This window comes from Notolepis coatsorum, assembly GCF_963971535.1.
Source record: "Notolepis coatsorum genome assembly, chromosome: 7".
NCBI classification, from domain to species: domain Eukaryota; kingdom Metazoa; phylum Chordata; class Actinopteri; order Aulopiformes; family Paralepididae; genus Notolepis; species Notolepis coatsorum.
This window is the reverse complement of record NC_140171.1, coordinates 37,120,691-37,145,263: the sequence shown is the minus strand read 5'-3', so window position 1 is coordinate 37,145,263 and position 24,573 is coordinate 37,120,691. Positions and strand designations below refer to the sequence as shown.

General features: G+C 43.3%; 1 protein-coding gene across 1 annotated transcript in view; it reads left to right on the top strand.

Moving 5' to 3' along the window:
• klhl5 (kelch-like family member 5) overlaps positions 1-24,332 on the top strand; it is an 82,714-nt gene extending 58,382 nt beyond the window's left edge. Inside the window, 5 exon segments of the mRNA XM_084319031.1 lie at positions 4,825-4,911; positions 6,506-6,580; positions 8,039-8,176; positions 10,061-10,232; positions 21,006-24,332. Of these exon segments, the coding sequence (XP_084175157.1) occupies positions 4,825-4,911; positions 6,506-6,580; positions 8,039-8,176; positions 10,061-10,232; positions 21,006-21,062 (529 nt within the window). The 3' untranslated portion in view covers positions 21,063-24,332.
• The last annotated feature ends 241 nt before the right edge of the window (positions 24,333-24,573 follow it).

Below are 24,573 nucleotides of genomic sequence, written 5' to 3'. Positions count from 1 at the left end.
GTGTTTGTTGACAGTAATGTTGAAACAGAGAGGAAGTTACATCTACAGCAGAACCTCTTCTGAACCTCACACCTCCACATGGGCCAGTTTAACATAGTGAGCAGAAATTATGGAATATAATAGAATTATATCCAGAAATCTGTTGGAATTCCATTTTTCTCCCATTTTTTGCTTCCTGATTCTACTGCGCAGGCGCACCAACCGACCTGTAGGAGTCGCTGTCCACAACGTCCGATCCCCACCCACCAGCTTCCCACCCCCTAATACTGCCAATTGTATTAGTATGAACGACCAGCCAAGCTGGTAGCAACGCCGAGAGCTGGGCTCGAACCCAGCATCTCCTGCATTAGTGGCGAGCGCCTTGCCCACTGCGCCACTTAGCCGTTTTTTTTCTTTTTTTTATACACATACTGTAATTAAAAACATTTCAATATGTCGGCTGTGAATACTAGGGGTGCACCACTGCACCAGTACCACTTTTGCGATTCACTAGATGTCAGTGTATTAGGGCACTGGTGCAGGGCACCGGTGTACTTGGGCGTGTCCAATGTCTTTTCTTTAATGTGGTTACCAGGTTACATGGTGCGACAAAAACCACCTGCAGCTAAATGTGGCGAAGACCAAGGAACTGGTTGTGGAGCTGGGGAGGAGGAGGAGTGCACCTGTGACCCCCGTTTCCATCAGGGGAGTTGATGTGGACATGGTTGAGGTGTACAAATACCTCGGTGTGCACATTGACAACAAACTGAACGGGTCAAAACATGCAGAAGCACTATACAAGAAGGGCCAGAGCCGACTCTACTTCCTCAGAAGGCTGAGATCCTTCAATGTCTGTACAAGGATGTTGAGGATGTTCTACGAGTCGGTGGTGGCGGGCGCCTTCTTGTACGCTGTGACCTGCTGGGGCAGCGGACTGAGAGCAGTGGACACAACCAGGCTGGATAAGCTGGTCAGGAAGGCCAGCAGCGTGGTTGGGGTGGAGCTGGACTCTCTAGCGAGGGTGGCGGAGAGGAGGAGCCTCGCTAAGCTCCAGGCAATCAGGGAAAACCCCACCCACCCACTATACACAGACTTGGCTGACAGGAGGAGCATGTTCAGTGCTAGGCTCACACTACCCAAATGCAGCACTGAACGGCACAGGAAATCCTTCATTCCAACAGCCATCAGACTATATAATGCATCACTGTGCCTCACTGCATCACTGAGCACAGAGCGGCAGCTCAATAGTGGCAGGAGGACGCGACTAGCTCCACAACTGGGGGCAGCGACGGCTGCCAGACATTGATCTAGGTCTTATTGGAACCCAAGGAGGACAATACACTACCTAAAGCATACTGCACCTAGTTACACTGAATACTGGAATACCATAATTCCTCTAATAGTAACCCCGGCTTGTATTTGTTTCAACTGTAGCGGATACCAGGCTTGTATTAGGAGGAGGCATGTATAAGAGAGAGGCCTATATTTCAAATTTTTAAACTGATCATAATGAATAAATCAACATTTTGTGTCAGTTTGAACCCAGTAAAATGTACTGGGTTCATTTATTGAAACCAAGTACTGTATGAAATACGGTAGTAAACAGTGCAATTACAGGTGTTCAAAAAAAGTTAAATAAAGTAAAATAGTGCAATCACAATACTGGTATAATAATAATAACTTCGTTTTTATACAATTCTGAGGTAGGCTTACTCTCTTGGTAAACATTAACACCATACCATTATATGGTATTTACTATAAGTGAAACTCCGTTGAGGGAAATACCATAATTCCTCTAATATACATGAAACCCGGCTTGTATTAGGAGGCCGGCTTATAATTGCTTAGCTCAACAGCGCACCCGGTCATTAATAGAGACCCGGTTTTTAATTGAATACCGGTTACTATTAGAGGAATTACGGTATATATATTTCATATTTCATTTAGTTACCGTACTTTTCGCACTATAAGCCGCACCTGACTATAAGCCGCAGCAGCTAAATTGAATGATGTGTACATATATAAGCCGCACTGGACTATAAGCCGCAGGTGTTTTAATGTTTAATTACCATATGTAATTAGCATTGGGACACAATACTGTCGGACAAATAACAAGAATTAACTCATTTACAAGTTGTATTAAGTTTAGCAAATAAGGGAACAGATAAATAACATTTCAATGCAGTCAAAAAAGCAATATTTCTATTTTTACATTTTCTGGTTTGGTCACGTCGAGTCACATATAAGCCGCACCGTTATATAAGCCGCAGGGTAGAAAATGGAGAAAAAAGCCGCGGCTTATAGTCCGAAAAGTACGGTAGATTTAAATTATAATTATATTGACCAAATTGTTTACCCCATGCTCAGTATGCTCAGTATATTCTTACTGTATTTATTTCTGTATATTTTATTTCATTTCATTTTATCCTATTTTATTTTACTCTACTCTTATCCTAGGCAACTTGATTTGATTTGTGTTATTATTCTAATTTGTGACCTGTTCTGTCTAAATGTTTAAATGTTGAGCGATTTGCAGTGTCTAATTTCCCATGGGATAATAAAAGTATTTCTATTCTATTCTATTCTATTCAGATGAGCCAGCACACTGGTGGCCTAGTTGCAGTGCAGTTGTAAAATGGGTTAGCTTGAGGTGGAGCACATAATTGGTGGTTGACGCCGGCTCTCGTTATGGCACCTCTTGTTCCCTTCAGTACCAGTGCACCAACGCTGTGGCGCAGGATACTGGCAGTCTCGTAATGTGCTGGGGAATGTACAGACTGGCCCTGTCAAACGAGACCAAACTGTGGAGGTCCAGTTGCAATATACGCCCATATATTTGTGATGGGGCACCATAGAGTTGTGATGGGGCACCATAACCTCGGTCATCCATTTCCAAATGAATGAATGCCACATTTGCTGTGGTCCATCCCATATGTGGGTTGACGCCCTGAGAGGGAGGTTTGCCCTGAGTGGGAGGTTCGAAGGGTCAAAGTGGGTATAAAACAAGAGGGAAAACTGTCAAGTTTTAAACTGTGGATACCAAACAGAGAAGGTAAAGACAAACTGTTGAACAGTAATCCAGAACTATTTTATGGCACTGTAAAAAATATATATATATATATTTTTTTTATCTATTCTATTCTACTATTTTATTGCACTGCACTATTGCACTATTTTACTCTGTCTATTTTATCTTACTCTTTTTTTTATTGTCTATTTAAAACTGAATCAAACCATAAACAAGGTTGCCTGTTGGGATGTTAGATCCTAATGTGAAAAACTGTGATTTTATATGTCTGCACTTTATGTGCTCATTTTATGCCTGTCTTTTTTCTGTTGTGAAGCACTTTGAGCTGCAGTTTCTGTATGAAAGGTGCTATACAAATAAAGTTTATTATTATTATTATGTGATTTGTGCATATTAACACAAATCCAATCATGTAATCTATAGACCCTATAGACCCAGACCCAACAAGAAGTGAGAAGTGCTTCAATACGATAGGGGGCAGTGCACCAATAGATTATTTGACAGGCTGGCCCATCTCACAAAGTGTCTTCTGTCGGTCATCCTCAAAACACTCTATATAAGCACACATAGAGGGATAGAGAATGTTTTCTCAGTTACCTTTATTCCAAATGTATCTTCAAGGCAACACAACGGATAGCAGTTAAAGTTAAAGTTTCTTTATTTGTCATGTGTAGGTTAACAAGGTCAGCGGCACAATGAAATGTGTTGGACGAGAGAAACGGGTCAGCTCAGCAGTAAGAGCACTAAATGCATTAGAGCATTACTATAAGGTAAAATAATATGAAAAAGTAGATAGAAATGTTAACAATATATACATATATGAAAATGTTTGTAAAAACAAGTGACAGGTGTACACAACAATATGGAATGAGATGTGAGAGAATGGAATGGGATGAATACAATCTGACACTATACACATACAGTATATGACGATGAGTATTTGTGTGTAGCAACAGTATTGGTATGTAGCAGTCCAGGCTTCAATAGCAGCAGTCATGGTTGATGGTGCACACACCCAAACAATCCTTGGACAATCCTTCCTCACACCCCTGAGGAAGACTCTACTACATTTTTTACATTTACATTTAGTCATTTAGCTGACGCTTTTATCCAAAGCGACTTACAAGTTCTGTACGACAAGTCATCAGGAAGGGCACAACTCTATCAGCTGAGTAACAATGTTCATCAAGTGTTGAGTGCTACAGTGTAGGTTAGTTTATTAGGACAAGTGCATGACAGTAAGGTTAGTTAGGGTTAGATATCTTTTTTATTAAATTTTTTTAATTTCAGATAATGGTTGAAGAAGTGCGTCTTTAGTCGACGCCGAAAGATTGGACGGGTTTCGGCTGTTCTAACTGGGGTGGGTAGTTCATTCCACCATTGTGGGGCAAGGACTGAGAATAGGCGGCTTCTCCTTGATGACCCTCCTGGAGCTTGGATAGGAGTAGGTCTGAGGCGTCCAGAAGATGCAGAGCGTAGGGGTCTTGAGGGTGTGTAGTTGGAGACCATTGACCGGAGGTAGGCGGGAGCGGTTCCCTTTGCCGCACGGTATGCCAGGTCGAGGGCCTTGAAGCGGATTCGTGCAGCAATGGGGAGCCAGTGCAGGTCCCTAAGAAGTGGGGTGACCACTAGAAACTGTGACTATCCGTTGTGCTGGCTAGAAAATAAATAGAAATGTACTGCCTCATGTCTCCATGTGTCTTTCAGTTAGTTGAGATACGTATGTAGTGTCTCTAAAAACTAAATAAATACATGCTTTTCTCTCTACCATGTTCATTTGTTGGACTTGGATCTGAAGTAAACTCCTTGTCTACCAGGTGGGATCCCCAGGCTTGCCAGTGGAGCTTCATCGCCAGCATGGCCACGCCTAGAAGCACTGCGGGAGTGGCCGTACTCAATGGGAAGTAAGTACATACATGCAGTACACATACTGTGACGAGCCTGGTGGTGTTCAGGCTCGACACGGTTAAAAACAAACAAATTACATTTTCCACACAAACAGAAGATAAAAGATATTTATTGAATAATAGCACAAAAGTCCGATGGACAATTAGAGTAGTCGAATAACAGTCCAGGGTCAAAACACGTATCAGGCTCTCGTACAAAAAGGGAATGTTCAATACTCAGGGTTTGTCTTCTGGTCCAGGGTCAGTTTCACAAGGGGGTTTCTCAGCCAGTCCAGTACCACGAACACCTTCTCGCTTTTACCTCTCCTTCCAACTACCTATCACCTCACAAACTCTGTATCACACTCTCTCTCTCGGCTCTCTGCTCCTTCCTCACCTCCACTCAACCTCTCTCTGTCTCTGCTCTGGCTTTAAGCTATGGGTGTCTCTGTGTGTGTGTGGGATGTGGGTGATCACGTGGTGCACAGGTGTGTTCTATCAGTCCTAATCAGCTCCCTAATTAACTCTCCTCTGCCCGTGGCAGTAGTATCTCCCTTCCTCCACGTAGCCATGGGACGGGGGATGATATCTGCCACAATACGTACATACTACATATACTGTGTATATATATACACATACATTACAAACATAACTCTCTCTATATAGATACAGACATACTCACACGGTCAAGCAGGTCCTGGTAAGAGGCAGGCTTGTATCATAACCTGGCTTTAGAATTCCTTAGTAGCTCACAGGAGTAGTTATTAGTATCATAAGATGGTGCTGTTATTATTATTCAGTACCTCAGAGAGGCTTTATAGATGGTAATTAATACAGAAACAACAGCTTTATGCAGGAGCGCAGCAAGCGGTAGTGTATGTGTGTGTGTGTATTCTCTGGTCTCTTGCCTGATGGAACTCATTACTTGCTCGACTGGTTCTGTTCCGCTTTTCCTTTGCCCCTCTGACACATACACACACAAACACACACAGATGCGCGCGCACACACACACACACACACACACACACACACACACACACACACACACACACACACACACACACACACACACACACACACACACACACACACACACACACACACACACACACACAGATAGATACAAACACATACACACAGACACAAACACACACAGATGCACACACACATACACACACAGATACACACACACACGCACACAGCGGTTAGTTAGGGGTGTGATGCCCCAAGAGTACTAACTGATTAATTTGACTCCTCACTTCCCCCCCATAACACACACATACACACACACACACACACACACACACACACACACACACACACACACACACACACACACACACACACACACACACACACACACACACACACACACACACACACACACACACACACACACACACACACACACACTGTCTGTCCCACTCTCACTAAATTGAAAAGGGGCTCCCAGAGTTGTGTGTAGTAATGCATTTTATCTTGTTTGGCAGGTATGTGTGTGTTCAGCTGTGGATGTTGGATATTTTCCTCTATATAGAGAAGGATAAACACTGTACTGTATCTCTCTCTCTCTCTCTCTCTATCTCTCTCCCTCTCCCTTTCTCTCTCTCAGGTTGTATGCAGTAGGAGGTCGTGACGGCTCGTCTTGTCTGCGCTCTGTGGAGTGTTTTGACCCCCACACCAACAGGTCAGACATGGTGCTTCATTTTGTTACAGTGTACAGCATGAAGAAACGGGAAGGAGTGCTAAGACCTCATGCTCCTTATCTGATGCTCTTCTCTCACAGGTCAATGCAGGCAGCTAAACCTTAGTGTGCATTAGAGTGGACTAGAGGTGGGAATCACCAGAGGCCCCACCCTATGATATTATCATGATACGAGAGTCACAATATTGTTATATCATCACAATATATCGCGATATTGCAATTGATTACCCTTTTTTCAACTACAAATTATGTCCCCAATGCAAAACTTCTGCAATAAAAATATATATACATCATCTGTTTTATCTAGTAAGATAATGTTTTAAGTATGTTCACCTCACTCCAATAATTTTTAATGCAGCAAAATGGGATTGTCAAGCAAAACAAAAACAATTGATATTGATACTAGGTGTGTGTGTTCGGCAGTGGATGTTGGATATTTCCCTCTAGGGGAATAAACACTGTCTCTCTCTCTATATATATATACAGTATAATTATATTATATATATATATAATATTAGCAGACAAAATATCACAATATATGGCCGTAAGGATCTTTCCCCCACCCCTAGAGTAGACCACATTGAAACGACTACTATGTGCATCATCAGTATACTGCACTAGGAGACTTTAGCAAAGGGCTCCAGCTAGGAACATGTTGGCTATAAAGCCTTCGGTTTCTTTATTTGTTTACTAGTTTGTGTTTACTGGGGTGACTTATGGGGAAAATAATCGTAATGATTTTGCGTCACCCTATTTATCTTATATAATAATAATTATAATAATAATAATTAAAAATAAATGTTAAATTGTATTTGTATAGAAGGCGGCCGGGTAGCACAGCGGACTAAGCGTCTGTCTACCACCGCAGAGACACTGGTATCGAATCCGGCTGTCAGCGGTGCCTCCGGCTTGGCCGGTCGTCATACTGGCACAATTGGCTGTGTCAGCGGGAGGGAAGCCGGTGGGTGGTAATCTGGTCATTGTAAACAGCGACTCCTACAGGTCGGTTAGGGCGCCTGAGAGGCGAGGGAGGGAAATGGTGAAGGTAGTGTGACCTCCCACGTGTTACACTTCACCAATGAGAGTCCTCGCTGCCAGGTGAAAAGAGGCTGCTGGCTGTCTCCTATGTATCGAAGGAAGCATGTGATAGACTTCAGGGCTCCCCAGACCGACCAGTGGGGGGCACATGCGCGCAACGACCAGGAAGGGGAGGGGGGAATTGGCATAACGACTAAATTGGGATGGGAGGAAAAATACAGAAAAATAGGAGGAGAAAAAGTGGATAAAAAAATGTATTTGTATAGCACCTTTCATACAGGAATTGCAGCCCAAAGTGCTTCACAGCAGTATGGGCATAATTATAGACAAAAGCTACAGTTGTGATTGGAGGATGAAGAAAAGAGGGCAGGGTTTGAGATATGCCCCTTGTGACTGTGTCAGGTGGACGGGCTGTGCTCCCATGGCCAAGCGGCGCGGCGGGGTGGGCGTGGCCACGTGGAACGGCTTCCTCTATGCTATTGGAGGACACGATGCCCCGGCCTCCTCCCTGGCCTCGCGGCTCAGTGACTGTGTGGAGAGGTGAGTTTGTGAGTGTGTGCGTGTGCGAGCCTGAAACCCACCAGGTTCGTCACAGTATGTATATATATAGTATGTGTGTATGTAAGGGGGTAAGGGGGTACTGGTGTGTGTGGATGTGTGTGGATGTGTGTGGATGTGTGTGTGTGTGTGTGTGTGTGTGTGTGTGTGTGTGTGTGTGTGTGTGTGTGTGTGTGTGTGTGTGTGTGTGTGTGTGTGTGTGTGTGTGTGTGTGTGTGTGTGTGTGTGTGTGTGTGTGTGTGTGTGTGTGTGTGTGTGTGTGTGTGTGTGTGTGTGAGCGTGATAGTCTGATCCATTGTGCAGTGCCAGGCTGATTGTAATTGCTCACAAATAACCATGGATTAGACACATGTTATATAGTATGTGACTTCCTGTTGGGTTTGTTGCTGTTTTTGCTAATATCAAAACATGGCCAAGATGAACAATTATTATACAGTATAGCTAAATAATTGTCTATCTGTAAGTCCCATATAATACTGGCCCAACATATCTTTCCTTCGGTAAGGGTCAGTCGAGACATAACTGACTCCTAACTGACTCCTTGGCTGCAGCTGACCGTAGTCAGTCTGAGAACAGCAGCTGGAAGCCCCTTCAGGCCACAGTGACATGCTAATATATAATAAACTGGACTTTTGAAGAAGTATTTATTTATCATGCATTGACACACACATGCGATGGGCGGGACACAGGAACACACAAAATGCAATTTTTGGGTTGCAGATGAAATTGAGTCTCTCAATTCGTCGTCCTTCCCCCCCCAAGGGCAGCCGGGAGCAGATAAGGGCTGCGGGGACCAATCCAATTGCTCCTGTCCGTCTTCGTCAGGGACGCGACAGCGTTAGCGATCTGTTGTGCATGTTTTTCCATTGGGTTTATCTTATTGGGAGGGGAAACCCTTGCGAGCACGAGGAGAACATGCAAACTCCACACAGAAAGGCCCAGGAGATACCCCACCTGGGTACCTGGGAACGCGGAAACCTGGTCCCCAAGCGGGAATCGAACCCTGTACCTTCTAGCTGTGAGGCGACAGTGTTAACCACTACACCACCGTGCCATACTGTGCTAACCTTCACGGTGTATGTTAGCTGCTCCCCCAGCTGAAATATGTAACGCCACACTACATCGTCACAGCAGACGAACTTCCCTCAGGTGACGGTATGTCATGTCATTTCATTTTACTTACTCAGACGCATTCTGTACCTAAACATACGATTCTGATGACTTATTTGTCAAAGAACTCATACAATGTTGTGGAAATGGTCCAAAATGTGTCCAAACTGCTCTCTGTTGGCTAACATGTTGGTTAGAACATTGACAAAGTGGGCCCTTTCAGCGACCTCAGTTTAAGTGTTTGACAAATAAGTTGCACTAATCTTGTGTTTAGGTAGTATAGAATGTGTCTGTCTGATTAAGTCAAATAAAATGAGGGACCTTGAGTTGATACACAGCATAGCGTAGCGTTACACATCACAGCTGGGGACCAGCAAGCTGTATATGTACGTGCAAGTTCAAGTTCAAGTTTTCTTATTAATTGTCACAACAAAATACAGAATACTTTATGATGAAATGCTTGTTTCTGTATGACCCCTGAGAGTGTGCTACATACAATTAAAAAAAAAAAGTAAGTAAAAGAAAAAGTAATTAAGAAGTAAGTCAAGTCAATATACATATATACAATATACAATACAGAGTAAAATGAGTAACAGTGAGGTACAATGCAGAGGTACAAAACTTAGGGTAGGGTGCGGCATGAATGAGGTATGAATGTAGGGCAAATCTCCTTAATAATAGATAAATATAAAATGTGTTAAAGTGTCTAAAGTGAATTGGTATGGTGACGTGTGGTATTCTGACTCCTCTGTGTAGATATGACCCCCAGACGGATGCGTGGACGGCGGTCGCCCCTATGAGCATCAGCAGGGACGCGGTTGGTGTGTGTCTCCTTGGCGACCGCCTCTATGCGGTGGGCGGTTACGATGGACAGGTGTACCTCAACGATGTCGAGGCTTACGACCCTCAGACCAACGAGTGGACACAGGTATGCACACACACACACACACACACACACACACACATGCATACACACACTTGCATTTGGCATTATTTTTTAAGTTAGCATTTTTGTACCTCATTGTTTGCATTTTGTACTTCATTTTGTACTTTAGGTTGTACTCTAGTTTGTATATTCCATATTTTGGATAGTGTTTGTTTATAGTGTTATTCTTTAAAAAAAGTATTACTGTATGAAGCACATTCTCAGGGGGCTCATACAGAACCAAGCATTTCACTGTAATGTACATGTACTTTATACGTGACAAATAAATCAGAACTTGAACTTGAACTTGAACACACACACACACATACCAGTACAGCATGCACATACATCGGGGCGACAGTGGCTCAGGAGGTAGAGCGGTCATCTAGTAATCGGAAGGTTCCTGGTTAGATTCCCATTCCTCCCGGGCAGTGTGTTGAAGTGTCCTTGAGCAAGACACTTAACATCTAATTCCTCCCGATGAGCAGGTTGGCACCATGCATGGTTGCCTTCGCGGTCAGTGAGTGAATGGGTGAATATGAGGAACAAAATTGTAAAGTGCTTTGGATAAAAGCGCAATATAAATGCACCATTTACCATTTACCATACACACACACATACACACACACACACACACACACACACACACACACACACACACACACACACACACACACACACACACACACACATCCACACACACCAGTACCCCCTTACCCCCTTACATACACATACTGTATATATACATACTGTGACGAACCTGGTGGGTTTCAGGCTCGCCACGGTTCAAATACAAACAAATTCGAATGTCCACACAAGAGCAATATCGATCAATACAAGTATTTATTGAATTTAGGACAGAATCCAGAGGGAAAAGCAAAAGAATGGTTGTGATTCAGTCCGAGCGTCAAAAACACAAAACAGGCTCGCAGACAGAAAAAGGGATTGTTCACAATTCAGGGTAGTCGTCCAGTCCATGGTCAGTACACAAGGGGGTATCTCAGCCAGTCTAGGGTCCAGTACACAAAGAACACCTACTTGCCTCTACCTCTCCTCTTACTACCTCTCACCTTCACAACTCCGAATATTATAACAATCTCTCTCTCTTAATACAACAACTCCAACCTCACCTCCGCTCCACTTACTTCTCTCTAACCTAGTGGTTATGTAGTGTGTGGGACAGGGTGTGTGCACGTGAGATGTGGGTGGACTAATGATGTGCAGGTGTGTTCTATCAGTACTAATCAGCTACCTAATTGACTCTACTCCTTCCGTGGCAAAAGTATCTCCCATCCTTCACATATCCATGGGAGGGGGGGGTGAGATCTGCCACGATACATACACACACAAATAGCCTTTTACATGCACATTAATAAACGCATAAACACACAGTTAAGCAGATTGATAAGGACTATTATTAGAAACGTGCACAAACACATGCTCACACACAAATCTACAGTTGAGTGTGTAGTGTTTGAGTGCACACAGCCTGACCTTCCTCCAGGCTTCTCTCCCATGTATCCTGGCACATTGTTTTGTTGTTATGTAAATGTATACAGGACGTTTCATGCTAATATTATCCTTGCTGTTCTGTATAGAACTGCAGGGGGGGAGTTGGGTCGGCGGGGGGATTGAAAGTAGAATAACGTCTCCACTCAGCAGGACTCACATCTGCTTCATCTTCTTGTGTTTACACCCCGGCCCCTCTGCTCTAAGGATTCCTCACCAAAGTCAGTGGAACCATCCGTCATATTAAAGAAATAGATCGTGCACAGAGGAGAGGGGAGGGTAATGAAATATGGAGAGATTCCACCGATTCAAACCAGCAGACGGGGATGGAGGCAGAACATTCCCCAAGAAAAACAAACTGCAGTCTCTGTGTCCTCCATAAAGATATGAAAATAATAGATGCACACAACTAGGGATGGGTATCGTTAGGATTTTATCGATACTACTACTCTTATCGATACTGCTTAACGGTTCGGTACTTTATCGATACTCTTATCGGTTCATTTAGATTATTATTATTTAAAAAAAAATTATACATTCATTATTTGAACGGCTTAAGGCCATATCTGGGCCCTGTTTCTTGTACGTGGTTCAACTAAGTCGATCAAGATGTCATTATCCAGCTTCAGTTAACCCGATGTTTGAAGCCGGGATTTTCCTGTTCCACGAAGGTGGATTCAGTCTCGTTAACTCAAGCCAGACTTGCGACTCAGGCTAAATGCGCGCGGCGGCTTTAGGTGAAAAGCCAGCACGTATCGATGGCAGAGATCCTGATTCTCTAACGGCATTGATTGATTAATTGATTTAAGACTTTATTGACAGATTGCAATACGGCTCAATCGCCTCGCCGACAAGTTAAATGCGTTATCTATAGGCTAATTTTAAGTCCCTCATTACCTCAATCAATCAGATTATATTTCTTTAAACTTGCCTGCTGGATTGAATAATCAAATGAGATCTTGCTAGCGAAAATAATTAGTTAACTGTTATACAGAATTACGATACGGCTCTCTTACCCATTGATTGATGTATAGTCAATCTTTAACTTATCTCCAATGTGGTCTAACGGGTTGTTCTTTTGACTTTCACACAGACGACCGGGGTTCGAGACCCTAGTCGTCTCCTTCTTTTTGCAATATAGGAATAATTCAATTTGGTGCACGTTGAGAGCTATATAAAGAATGACATCCTCAATGCATGTAGATTTATAATATTTTAACTTAAAACCAGGCTACTTTGGCGTATAATCATTAATATTATATTCAAAAAAATCATATTGGAAACACCGGGTTTTGAACCCCGGTCGCTGGGTTGGCAGGCTTGAGCACTACCGCTGCACCACTGTGCCAGATGGGATAAATTCATTGTTTATACATTAATGAACGAGAGACCCGTGTTTAGAATATCCTTTGTTTTGAATGAAGTTTATCTCTTTATCCTCATTCATTAATGTGACGTCAACGGCTCATTCAATTTCTCAAATCCGTCAAACAGCGCATCTCATCAGACATCTTAATCCCAGTTACAATTAAAATAACCACATAATGTGTACATCGCACGAGCGAGCGCCACCGTCGCCACGGTATATATAACGTGCATTATTTAGGACAAAGTGAATTTAGTATCAGAATTTTGGGTCTATTTTACATTTCAAAAGCCCCCTCTGGAAGAATGGAGCACAAAAACGTAATTCAGAATGGTATAATGCAGATCGTAGACTGTGGGAATAGTTTCAGGAAACGGGCTGTCACTTCTTTGCGGGGGCGTGGCGATGGTTCAAGCTAACTTGAACTTAAACTCTGCTTTCGACCAGGCTCAAACTTTTGGATCTGTTGTCATGGTGATTTGGAAAATCCACGTACAGGGAACCGGAAAGTCCGGCTAACTCAGTTATCCAGTTAAAGTTATCCGGCTAACTCAGTTATCCAGGTACAAGAAACAGGGCCCTGTACTTGTACTTGATGTTTGTTTGTTGTGTTGCATATTTGTAATAAACTTCAATCAAATCAAATCAAACCCCCCCTCTTAAAAACAAAAACCTGTGTTTAACCTAGACATCTATAAAACATCATGCTAAAACTGTGAAACAAATGTCCTACTCCCCTAAAGAAAGAAATACATAGCAAACATGACTCAGTTATCCAATAGTGCTGCTCCTTTTTATTTTGTTAAAATCTTTTAGTTAATAAGACTAAAAGACTACAATATGACTACAATGATTTCATGACGGCTTCCTGTCCTCGCGTTTCCGGTTTCCGGTGCTATGCACGGAGATATTTTTTTTTTTTTAAACTTAAATTTTTTATTAACAGTTATTTAGACAGACAGCACTTACAAAAAATAAATAATAAAAAATGAAGAGACTAGCATCACAATAAAAACAAAAAGAAAAAACAGTGCACATAAATATTTACATGGGTATCACATGGTTAGTTGTCTGGTTCCCCTACTGTTGTTTTCTAGGTATTTGATACAAAGGCTGATTGTGTATCTCCCTTAAACAGGCTTAAACAGGTAATTCCTACTCAAAGACGATAAATGCTGACTAAGGTTTGTATGTGTGATCTGGGTCCAGAGACCCTCCTTGAGCTTCTTTCTTCCCTTCTCCTTCGTCCTTTTTTTTTTTTTTTCTCTTGTTTATTAACTTTCACTTTGCCTTTGGTTCACCCATACACAAACCACATCATCCCTGAATATTTAATATCACACCGTTAAACAGACATAAATAATAAGGTATAAAAGCATTCAGCAATTGTAATATCCCAAAAACAAAATAGAAAATATTAACTAAAGTACAGGTGTGTGACATGGGTTCATAGACCCTGCTTGAACATCTTTCCTCCTTTACCCTTCGCTCTCTTGTGTTGCATTTGGTTCTTCCTCTGTGATGTCGTTCTCGTTCCTTTTATAATCCTCCCACTTTCCCCATCTTTCCCCAAATTTCTCTTCCTGTAACCTCAGCATGTGTGTTATCCTTTCCATATCCTGTATTTCTTCCACTATTCCTACCCATTTTGCTATTGTCGGTGGGTCTTCCTTGTACCACAGTCTCGTTATTGCTTTTCTGGCCGCTATCAACATTATCTTTATTAAATATTTGTCCCCCCCTTGTATTCCCTCGTGTGTCAGGTCTCCTAAGTAAAGCACCAGTCCTGTTTGTGGTAGCCCGTATCCTAATATTCTGATCATTGCTTCCCCTATCTCCTCCCAATACCCCTTCAGCTTCTGACATCCCCAGAATATGTGCGTGTGATTTGCCCCCTCCTTTCCACACATCCTCCAGCATGCTTTTTGTGTTGGTGCATATTTTCCCTTCAGCTCTGGGGTTATAAATAATCTGATTATGTTTTTCCATCCAAATTCTTTCCATATTCTCGATCCTGTTGTTGAATGTTGTACCTCACATATGTTCCCCCATTCCTTCCCTGTTATTCCTATCTCTAGTTCTCTCTCCCATTTCTCCCTTATATAATCAGTCGTGTGTCCCTTGCTGGTCATTATAGCCCGGTATATTGCTGATATTACTCTTCCTTGCCCCCCTTCGTATGCCCATACTATCATCTTTATTATTCCATTCTGTTCCTCGTCTTTGGCCCCCCTTATTTCTTTGTTGTAGTAGTCTCTAACCTGTAGATATCTGAAGTGGTCCCTGTTTTCTAGTCCAAATTTCTCCTTTAATTTTTGTAGTGTCTGCATTTCTCCCTTCTCTATCATTTTGCATATCGCTGTTGCCCCCCCCCCCCTCTCCCACCTTCTGAATCCATGGTCTAACCTCCCTGGTTTGAATCTCTTGTCATGTGCTACCCATCTCAGGACCCCTGACTGCTTCTCCAATTTGTGTGTTTTTACTACTCTGTTCCATATGGTCAAGGTGCATTTGGTGATTGGATCTAATAGTCCTTCTTTTTCTTTAAATAGTTCCCTATCCCCCACCAGAGCTTGTACCTTGTATCCCTCCCCTTCTTTTTCAATGTCTTTCCATCTTGCCTCATATCTGTCGTTACACCAGCACGTCACTGCTCTCAGTTGTGCTGCATAGTAATAATCTTGTAGGCTGGGTACTGCCATCCCTCCCTCTTCCTTTGGTAGTTGTAATGTTTTATATCTGACCCGTGGTCTTCTCCCCGCCCATATGAACCTCGATATCAGTCTGTCCCACTCCCTGAATTGATTCTGTGGTATTTGTATCGGTAGTGACTGGAATAGGTACAGTAACCTTGATAGTATGTTCATTTTAATTACCTCTATTCTTGAATTGAAGTCCAAGGGCATTACTGTCCATCTCTTTAGGTCTCTCTTGATGTTCTGATTTATCTGTGTATAATTCGCCTCAAACAGTTTCTCCACCCCTCTCGTGATGTTCACCCCTAAGTATTTAATCTTGTCCATGTCCCATCTTATCCCGTACTGTTCTCTAATTTCCGTCGTTGGAGAATAGTTCCATGCTAAGGTCTGTGTCTTTGTCACGTTTAGTTTGTATCCTGAGTAGTGGCCATATTCCTTCAGTAGATCCATCAGTGCCGGGAAGCTCTTTTCTGGTTGCCTCATGTATACTATCACGTCGTCTGCAAATAGGCCTAGTTTATATTCCGTTCCCTTTATCCTTACTCCCTTGATGTCCTCGGTCTGTCTGATCAGTTGTGCCAGTGGTTCTATGAAAACGGCGAAGAGCGTCGGTGAGAGACAACATCCCTGTCTGGTAGCCCTCTCTAATCTGATTCTATCCGTCAAGCTGCCATTCACCTTAACCCTCGCTGTCGGCTCTTGATATAGCGCCTTGATCATCTTCATCGCCCTCCCGTTCAGTCCGAACCTCATCAATGTTTTATATAAAAATTTCCAGCTCACACTGTCGAACGCTTTTTCTGCATCTAGGCTAATCAGTACCGCGCTACCCCCTTGTTTTTGTATCTCCTCTACTATGTGTAATGTCTTTCTCACGTTGTCCTGTGTCTGTCTCCCTTTAATAAATCCAGTTTGATCTTCATCTATAATGTCTGGCATAAACGTCTCAAATCTTTTTGATATTATCGATGTATACATCTTGTAATCTACGTTGAGTATGGACACAGGTCTGAAACTACTACATAATTCCCTATCCTTCCCTTCCTTCGGTATCGTGGTGATTATGGCTTCCTTCCACGAGGGGGGCATTTTCCCCTCTTCCATCGTGTGTCTGAACGCCGCCCCTAACATGGGTGCTAATTCAGTTCTAAATGTCTTGTAGAATTCCGATGGGAATCCGTCGCTCCCCGGAGACTTGTTGTTTTTAGCTCTACTAATTGCATCTTCCAGTTCTTGTTCCGTAATTATTTTATTTAATTCTTCATTCTGTTCTTTCCCTATCGATGGTAACTCTAGCTTCTCCAGATATGTTTCTATTTCCTCTTCTCCCGCTGCTTTTGGCTGTGTGTATAATTTCTCATAGTATTCTCTAAATGTCCTCTCTATTTCAGCTGGGTCCCTCAATATTTCATTAGTCTTTGTATCCCTTATTGTGTGTATCGTGTTCAACTTCTGTTGCGTTCTAATTCTCCTAGCCAACAGTCTGGTTGCTTTTGGTCCCCCTTCATAGTACTTTTGTTTCATGAACCTCGCTTTCTTTTCTATTTCCGTCAATAATTCCCTATTTATCCTGGCCTTTACTTCTTTGATTTCTCCGAGCGTTTCCTGTTCTTTTGATATCTGGTGTCTCCCCTCTAGCTTCTTCAGCTTCCCTATCAGATTGTGATATGTCTCCGTTCTGGCCTTCTTCAGCATTGCTGTTTTTTCCATCAATTTCCCCCTTATCACTACCTTCAGTGTGTCCCATAGAATGTTCGGGTCTACCGCCCCGTTGTCATTTTCTTCCTTATATCTGGCTATCTTCTCCTTGATCTGACTCACCACCCCTTTGTTATTTAATATTCCTACATTTAGTCTCCAAATCGTGTTCCTCCGTCTCCCTTCTAGATCTACTGTCAGATATATGGCACTGTGATCCGATATGTCCGCCACTCCTATACTGCTCTCCCGTGCCCTGTAACTGTCCCCCGTCGTCATCAAAAAGTAGTCTATTCTCGCATATGTCACGTGTGGGTGTGAGTAATGTGTGTATTCCCTGTCTATGGCGTGCATCCCCCTCCAAACGTCTGTAATTCCCATTTCCGTCATCTGAATATTCATATATCTACTGATGGGCGCCCGTCCTTTTCTAGTACTCGTGGTGTCTAGGTCGTGATTCAGTACTACGTTAAAATCTCCCGTACATATCAATATCCCTTCTAGTTCCATCACTATCATGTCAAAAATGGTCTCATATAAATCCCTCTCACTCTCTGGGGGTGCATAAACATTTACTAACGTAACCATTTGGCCCTCCATTTTCCCCTTCACAAGAACAAACCTTCCCTCCTTGTCTCTTACTTCCTTGATCAATTCAAATTTGACTGTGTTTTTGATTAACGTGATTACTCCTCTCCTCGGGTTTTGTTCAAAGGAACTATAGTATGCATTTTCATATCCAAATCTCTTCAGTTTCTCATGACCCTGTGCTACCAAATGTGTCTCCTGCAGAAAAATCACTTCCATCTCACTTTTTTTACATTTCAACATCACTTTGCCCCTTTTTATCGCATTATTCATTCCATTAACGTTTAACGACATCATTTTTATACCTTTAACCCTTGTCATCTTTCTTCTTCTTTCGTCTGTCAGTCCCCCCCATGTCACACTCATTCCCCCCTCCGGTTGGAGCCTCCGCTCTCTTCACCGAATACATATAATGATTAACATAAATAAAAAACATAAACTTTACATAAAGTGCTCCCAAGGCGTTCGGGGGGTCCCTGTGTCCCCCCCTGTCCCCTGCTGGTGGGTGAGGGGTAATTGCCCTCCTAGCGAGGGGCCCCCTCCTGACGGCTTGGGGGTTTGAAACCCTTGCCCCCAATCGCTCGTCATATTTGTCCAGCTTTCTTACTGTTTTTTTTTTTTGCTTTCGAGCTCCTGGTCAAAAGCGCTCTGTCCTTCCTTTTGATCAAAGACCCTCTTTTCTTGGTCCCTCTCAATGTGACTCATATGTTTCATTGTCCCTCCTTCCTCCCATATCCGTGTGCGGTGTCTCCCGTGTACCCCTTATTATTTTCTTTTCCTCTCCTCTATTTTCTATGTGATGTCCATTTATCCCCTTAATCCCTCCCAACTGTGTTACTCACAGCGTGTGTCTATGTATCTGTTTCAGTATGTTCTGTGTCTCGCCTATCAAACCTAGTTATATTTCCATTTATTTCCTCCATCAGCTTGTGTATTATGTGTCCATGTATATGTTACGTTCATTTCTATATCCTGCCTCTACCTGGGAATGTGTGCTTATGCATATGTTATTTCAGTTTCTATACTTTGTCTCTATTTGAATAGTTTTTTCAATCTCTTGTGCGTGTACTCATCCGTTCGCCTCCTCCCGCCTCCTCTCCGTCTGGCCTCCTCATCCGTCTCCGTCCTCGCTCCGTCACGTTTCACCTCCGCCTTCTCCTCTCTCCTCCCTCCGGTTTCGGTCCCCCACTCTGATCCACCTGCGGGCTCCCTCCAATCTCTGCTGCAGGCTCCGCGTCTGTTCCTCCCGCCTCCTTCCTTCTCCGTCATCCGTATCCCTCGCCGTCTCATCTCTCGCTCCGCTTCTCGTGCCGTCGCGTACATCGCCGCCCCTTCCTCCCAGTGAATCCTTAGCGAGGTCATGGGTGACTGGAATCTCATTCCGTTTTCTTTCAGGGTTTTCTTCAGTCCCGCGTAGGACCTGCGTGTTATCGCTACCGCTGTCGAGTAGTCGTGATCAAATGATAGTCTTTTCCCTTCGATTTCAATCTTCTTGGTCCACGCGGTTCTGAGTACCAATTCCTTAACCTCGAATCTCAGAAAATTAATAATCACCGCCCTCGGAGGTCTGTCCGGTTGTGGTCTCGGAGCCAACGCCCTGTGGGCCCTCTGTATCTCCATTTTTTCCAGTCCCGTTTCCTTCATTTGTTCTTTGATAAGCTTTTCCACATATAGGGTCACCGATTCCCCTTCGACTCCTTCTTTCAGTCCCCATATTCTGATGTTATTTCTCCGTGACCTCCCCTCCATGTCCGACATCTTTGTCTCCATCTGTTCTTGTTTCTGAATCACACATGTTAATACCTCGTGTATCTCCGTGTTCCATTCCTCCGCGTGTGCCGTCCTAGTCTGTAACTCGGTCACGTTTCTGTCCTGTTCCGCCATCTTCTCCTCCACCCTTTTGATTTCTGTATTCATTTCACCTCTGAAGTCCTCCTGTTCCTTCCTCAATTCCTCCCGTAGCTTCCCAATATCATTCCTTATCGTGTCCGTGTTCAGTTTTATCGCCGCTGTTATGTTCTCCAGTATCCCGGCCTGCATGATCACGGCCCATCCTGGCATTCCCGTGTCTGCCTCAGCGGTACCTCCCCCTTCTTTCGCCTGGCTTTTCTCGGCTTCGCTTCGGGGATTCTGTTTCTTCAGATTCTCTCCTTCTCGTATGTTCTCCATTTCTATTTCCTTCACAATCGTTGTCTCTTCCTTACTTCTCGTGAGCATTTTCCTTTTTAATTACTTTTCGGGTCTTTTTTTATCCGTTTTTTCACTCATTTGACCAGGAGCTCTATCGCACGTGTGTTACCCGTCTGCTCTCATACCGGAAGTCTGCACGGAGATTTTTAACGTTGGTTACATTTTCAACAACAGATTGCTGCTAATTAAACACTTCATGGAAACGGAGTAACGTTAACGTTATGTCGAGTTCATACGTGTAGTGTAGTATGAACTCGACATAACGTTAACGTTACTCCGTTTCCAGTGTTGCTGCCACCATTGCGTCGCAGATGGATTGTACACTCTCTTAGCTCCGTAGCTAATCCGCTCCTAGACTACCGATAGCAGTACCAATAACGTCGGAGCTTATCAATACTCTGGTTTTTTCTAATTTAGTACCGGTTCCCGTTTAGAACCGGGTTTCGGGGACATCCCTACACACAACTCTACACGACGCATCCATATCTCTCTCTCTCTCTCTCTCTCTCTCTCTCTCTCTCTCTCTCTCTCTCTCTCTCTCTCTCTCTCTCTCTCTCTCTCTCTCTCTCTCACTCTCTCATTGATTGAACTTTATAACATATTGGGATTCTTCTGGTACTGCATATAGAGAGAATGATGTCACCAGGACGTATAGATATATATTTGTACAATGTGTAACTCAAGGTGATTCTGATCCTGTGTTCTTCCTTGCTGTTTGCTCTCCAGGTAGCACCACTGTGTCTGGGCAGGGCTGGAGCCTGTGTGGTGGCCGTCAAGCTGTGAATAACAACACACCCACACACACACACAACATGACACGACACAACACAATATACACACACACACAACATGACACAATATACACACACACACAACATGACATGACACAATATACACACACACACACACACAAACAACATGACACAACACACACACACAACAACATGACACAACACAACACACACACACACAAAACACAGACACAAACCTGCGTGTGACAGCAAAAACGGCTCTCCTTCAGTCCCCATCCTTCAGTCACCACAGACATGGTTACATCCATACAACGAGATGGAAGAGGATGGCAACAACATTCCCCCAGGACCAGAGTATTGAGAGGGTGATCAAACTGAACAGTTTCTGATCCGGAGACACATCAGCGTTTTCACACGTTTCTCTCCTTGTTCAAGATTAGAATGAGGTGCAAGGTCTCCATTGACCATATTCAAATGGAAGGAAAGGAATCTCAACCTGAGCATGACGTAGGAGCAAAATGACCACCGTGTGAACATGGTCAATTGAGGGTAAGGTTATGGTAATCATTCATGAATTTTGGGCGAACGTGAACTAGATGAACGTAATTGTGAACGCGTTCATTCTCAGCGCTCTATCACAGTATAACTTCGTTCAAAAGTGTGCCAGATTTGGGACGGGTGCACACACACTGAAAGGTTTCTGTGTGTGCGTATTGCGCCCGGCGAGAGAGACTTGTTACGCACAACGCGGGCCGCCCCCTTCAAGGCAATGGTAGGGGAAACACTGATAAATAATCAGTGTGATGGAAATGCCAGTATTCTGATTGCTGTCTGTGGTTCTATATGGGTTGTGGCAATACTTTTGACAAATAATAGCTTGCAGCAACGTATTAAAAAAAACCATGAACTTTAGTTAAACATTTTTAATTATGAACTATGAACTGAACTAGTTCATTTTAAAATATGTGAACTGTGAACTGAACTAGTTCATTTTCAAATGTGTGAACTGTGAACTGAACTAGTTCATCTAGAAAGTGGTTACACTGGTTACAACCACCTGACTTTTCATCCTCGAAGGAAGAACCTGTTTATCTGAAAGAAACGCTGCCTCGCGGATCCTCTGCTCGTTATTTCATTTCTCTGTGCACACACACACACGGGTGCTTTCAACTTTTTCTGCTGACAGAAGAGGGAGAGGGAGATAAAGAGAGAGAGAATGTCAACAGTCTTCACATGCTTCATCAGTTTACCCTCTAATTTTTTGTAACAAATTCAGGAAGCTTTTATTGATGCTATTTCAGTATATTCATTACTATTATTACCACAGTGGTTAAACATACACTCCTGCTCTCTCTCTCTCCCTCCCCCCCCCTCTCTCTCTCACACACACACTGACAGACGAAAGGGAGTCTCTTGACATAATCGGCACAACTTGGAGAACCGTGTTATTGTAACATACCACTTGCTACTTTATTCCACTCATGAAAACCATCTCCTCATGCTGTATGTTATTATAGGCTGTGTGTGAGTATGTGTGCATGCATGTCTGTGTGTATTTCACCTTAACAACGTGCAATTTACATTTCATCACATTATTCATTTAAAATGTACACTTGGTTTTTTGTTTTGTATTCTTTGAAAATGTCCCCAAGCTTATTTTCCACACTGAGGTTTCTTTTGGTTAGTTTTTTGGCCATTTTGAGACCTTTTCCACACATTTGAGATCCAACAAGCGGTACTTTTTATTCCACTGGGTTTACAGTCTCATTAATAACCGGTCTTGTTTTTTGTTTTTTTGGGCTCCTCTGTGAGCCAGCTTCCTCTTCTCCCTCCACGGTAGTGATTTATTTTGTGTGTGTGTGTGTGTAAAATGTGTGTGTGTGTTCAGGGATTATGACGAAAGTATTTTTATCTCAAATGAGAATCTGCACTCTGCTCTTCCTCCCTGCACATTTCCTATCCCCTGCTGCCTTCCTCATCCCTATTACCCCCATACCATTACACACACACACACACACACACACACACACACACACACACACACACACACACACACACACACACACACACACACACACACACACAGATGTACACATGCACATGCACGCACTTTCTCCCACACCAGCACAATCACTTTACAGAGCAGAGTTAAGATACCAGCGCATAATGGAGAGCAGGCCACATGGTCCCACTGTGAACTGATTCGGTCTGTCCCGGCGTTCTGTTTGATATGGAGATCAAAGGCATGCGTGCGTTGCTTGATTCAGACGATGTGAATTCAGAGAAAGCATCAAAGGGACAGGGAGAAATGAAACCCATCAATGACTGTGAGATATTCCGACTCTGCCACGATAATGTGCCAAGAAACCTCAATGACAGATCCATATAGGTGAAATATTACTGATACAACCAGGTTATTTTAAATATATACTATTTCCCTCCTGTGTGCGTGTGTCTGGTGTAAAGAAAGCAAACTCTTGACAGCGAGAGGCGAGGCAGGCATCCTCTTGACAGATCTAGTGCTAAGACAGCCCCCAGGATGCACTCGGCAAACACATGCACATGTGACGCACACATACACGCTACATCTATACACACAGCTGAAAGCCAAGTACCCCGGGAGGCTAGAGTGAAGATGGAAAAGCCTCAGAAATGTCCTGGCGTGAAACCCCTAAAAAGCAAAGACAAGCAGGCCCCCCCCCCCCCCCTCAGCTGAGCTGCTGTTGGCTCGCGCCTAATGCACTGCACATCATTCCCCGTGGTTTGTCTCTAGAAGGTACATCTCTTCAGATCACGGCCGCATCTACCTGCGCTCTACTCTGCTCCACAAGACAAACGATAAAGAAACGACGAAAGACATTCCAAATTAAGTTATCTATTCAGTGTCCATCATGTAAAGGGATATCTGTGAACCCTGTATGTAGTCATGCTGTGCCGTGCTGTATAGTTAATACAGTGCTCGCCAGATATACCGTAGTGTGTGACTATGTCGTTTGACTTTTTATATTGTGAACCGGCAAAGATGAGGTGTAATGAGATGACCTATAATATCTCATCTGACCATCATCATTGCGTATATGGTATGCAACCTATCGCATACCCCGCCCTCTTTCCTTGATCCTCCAATCACAGGAGCAACGGTTGTGATCGTAGGATCAAGGAAAGAGGGTAGGGTTTGAGATGGGTCAATTGTTCCCGTTCCGTTTCTTTTTGTATCCGTGTTACACCACTTTACAAGACAATTTAATGTATGTACATGCTGCTGTAATATACTCTTATCGATTATTTTCTACATTAAAAGTCAAAATATGTCAATCAATCCTCCTTGTATTTTTCCATGCAAGATAATTATGCATAACTGCTTAAAGGGTACTTTCAGAATGTTTCCTGTTTCCTACTCGTTGATGAAGTCGAAGGGTAAAGTCCATGCTGTGTTTCATACTGGATACCCAGCGCCCTTGTTAGTCACAAAACTAATAGTATAGACTGTGCCGCCCATGGATGCATGACGAGGACTCCGAGTTCTTTAATTACAGATGGCT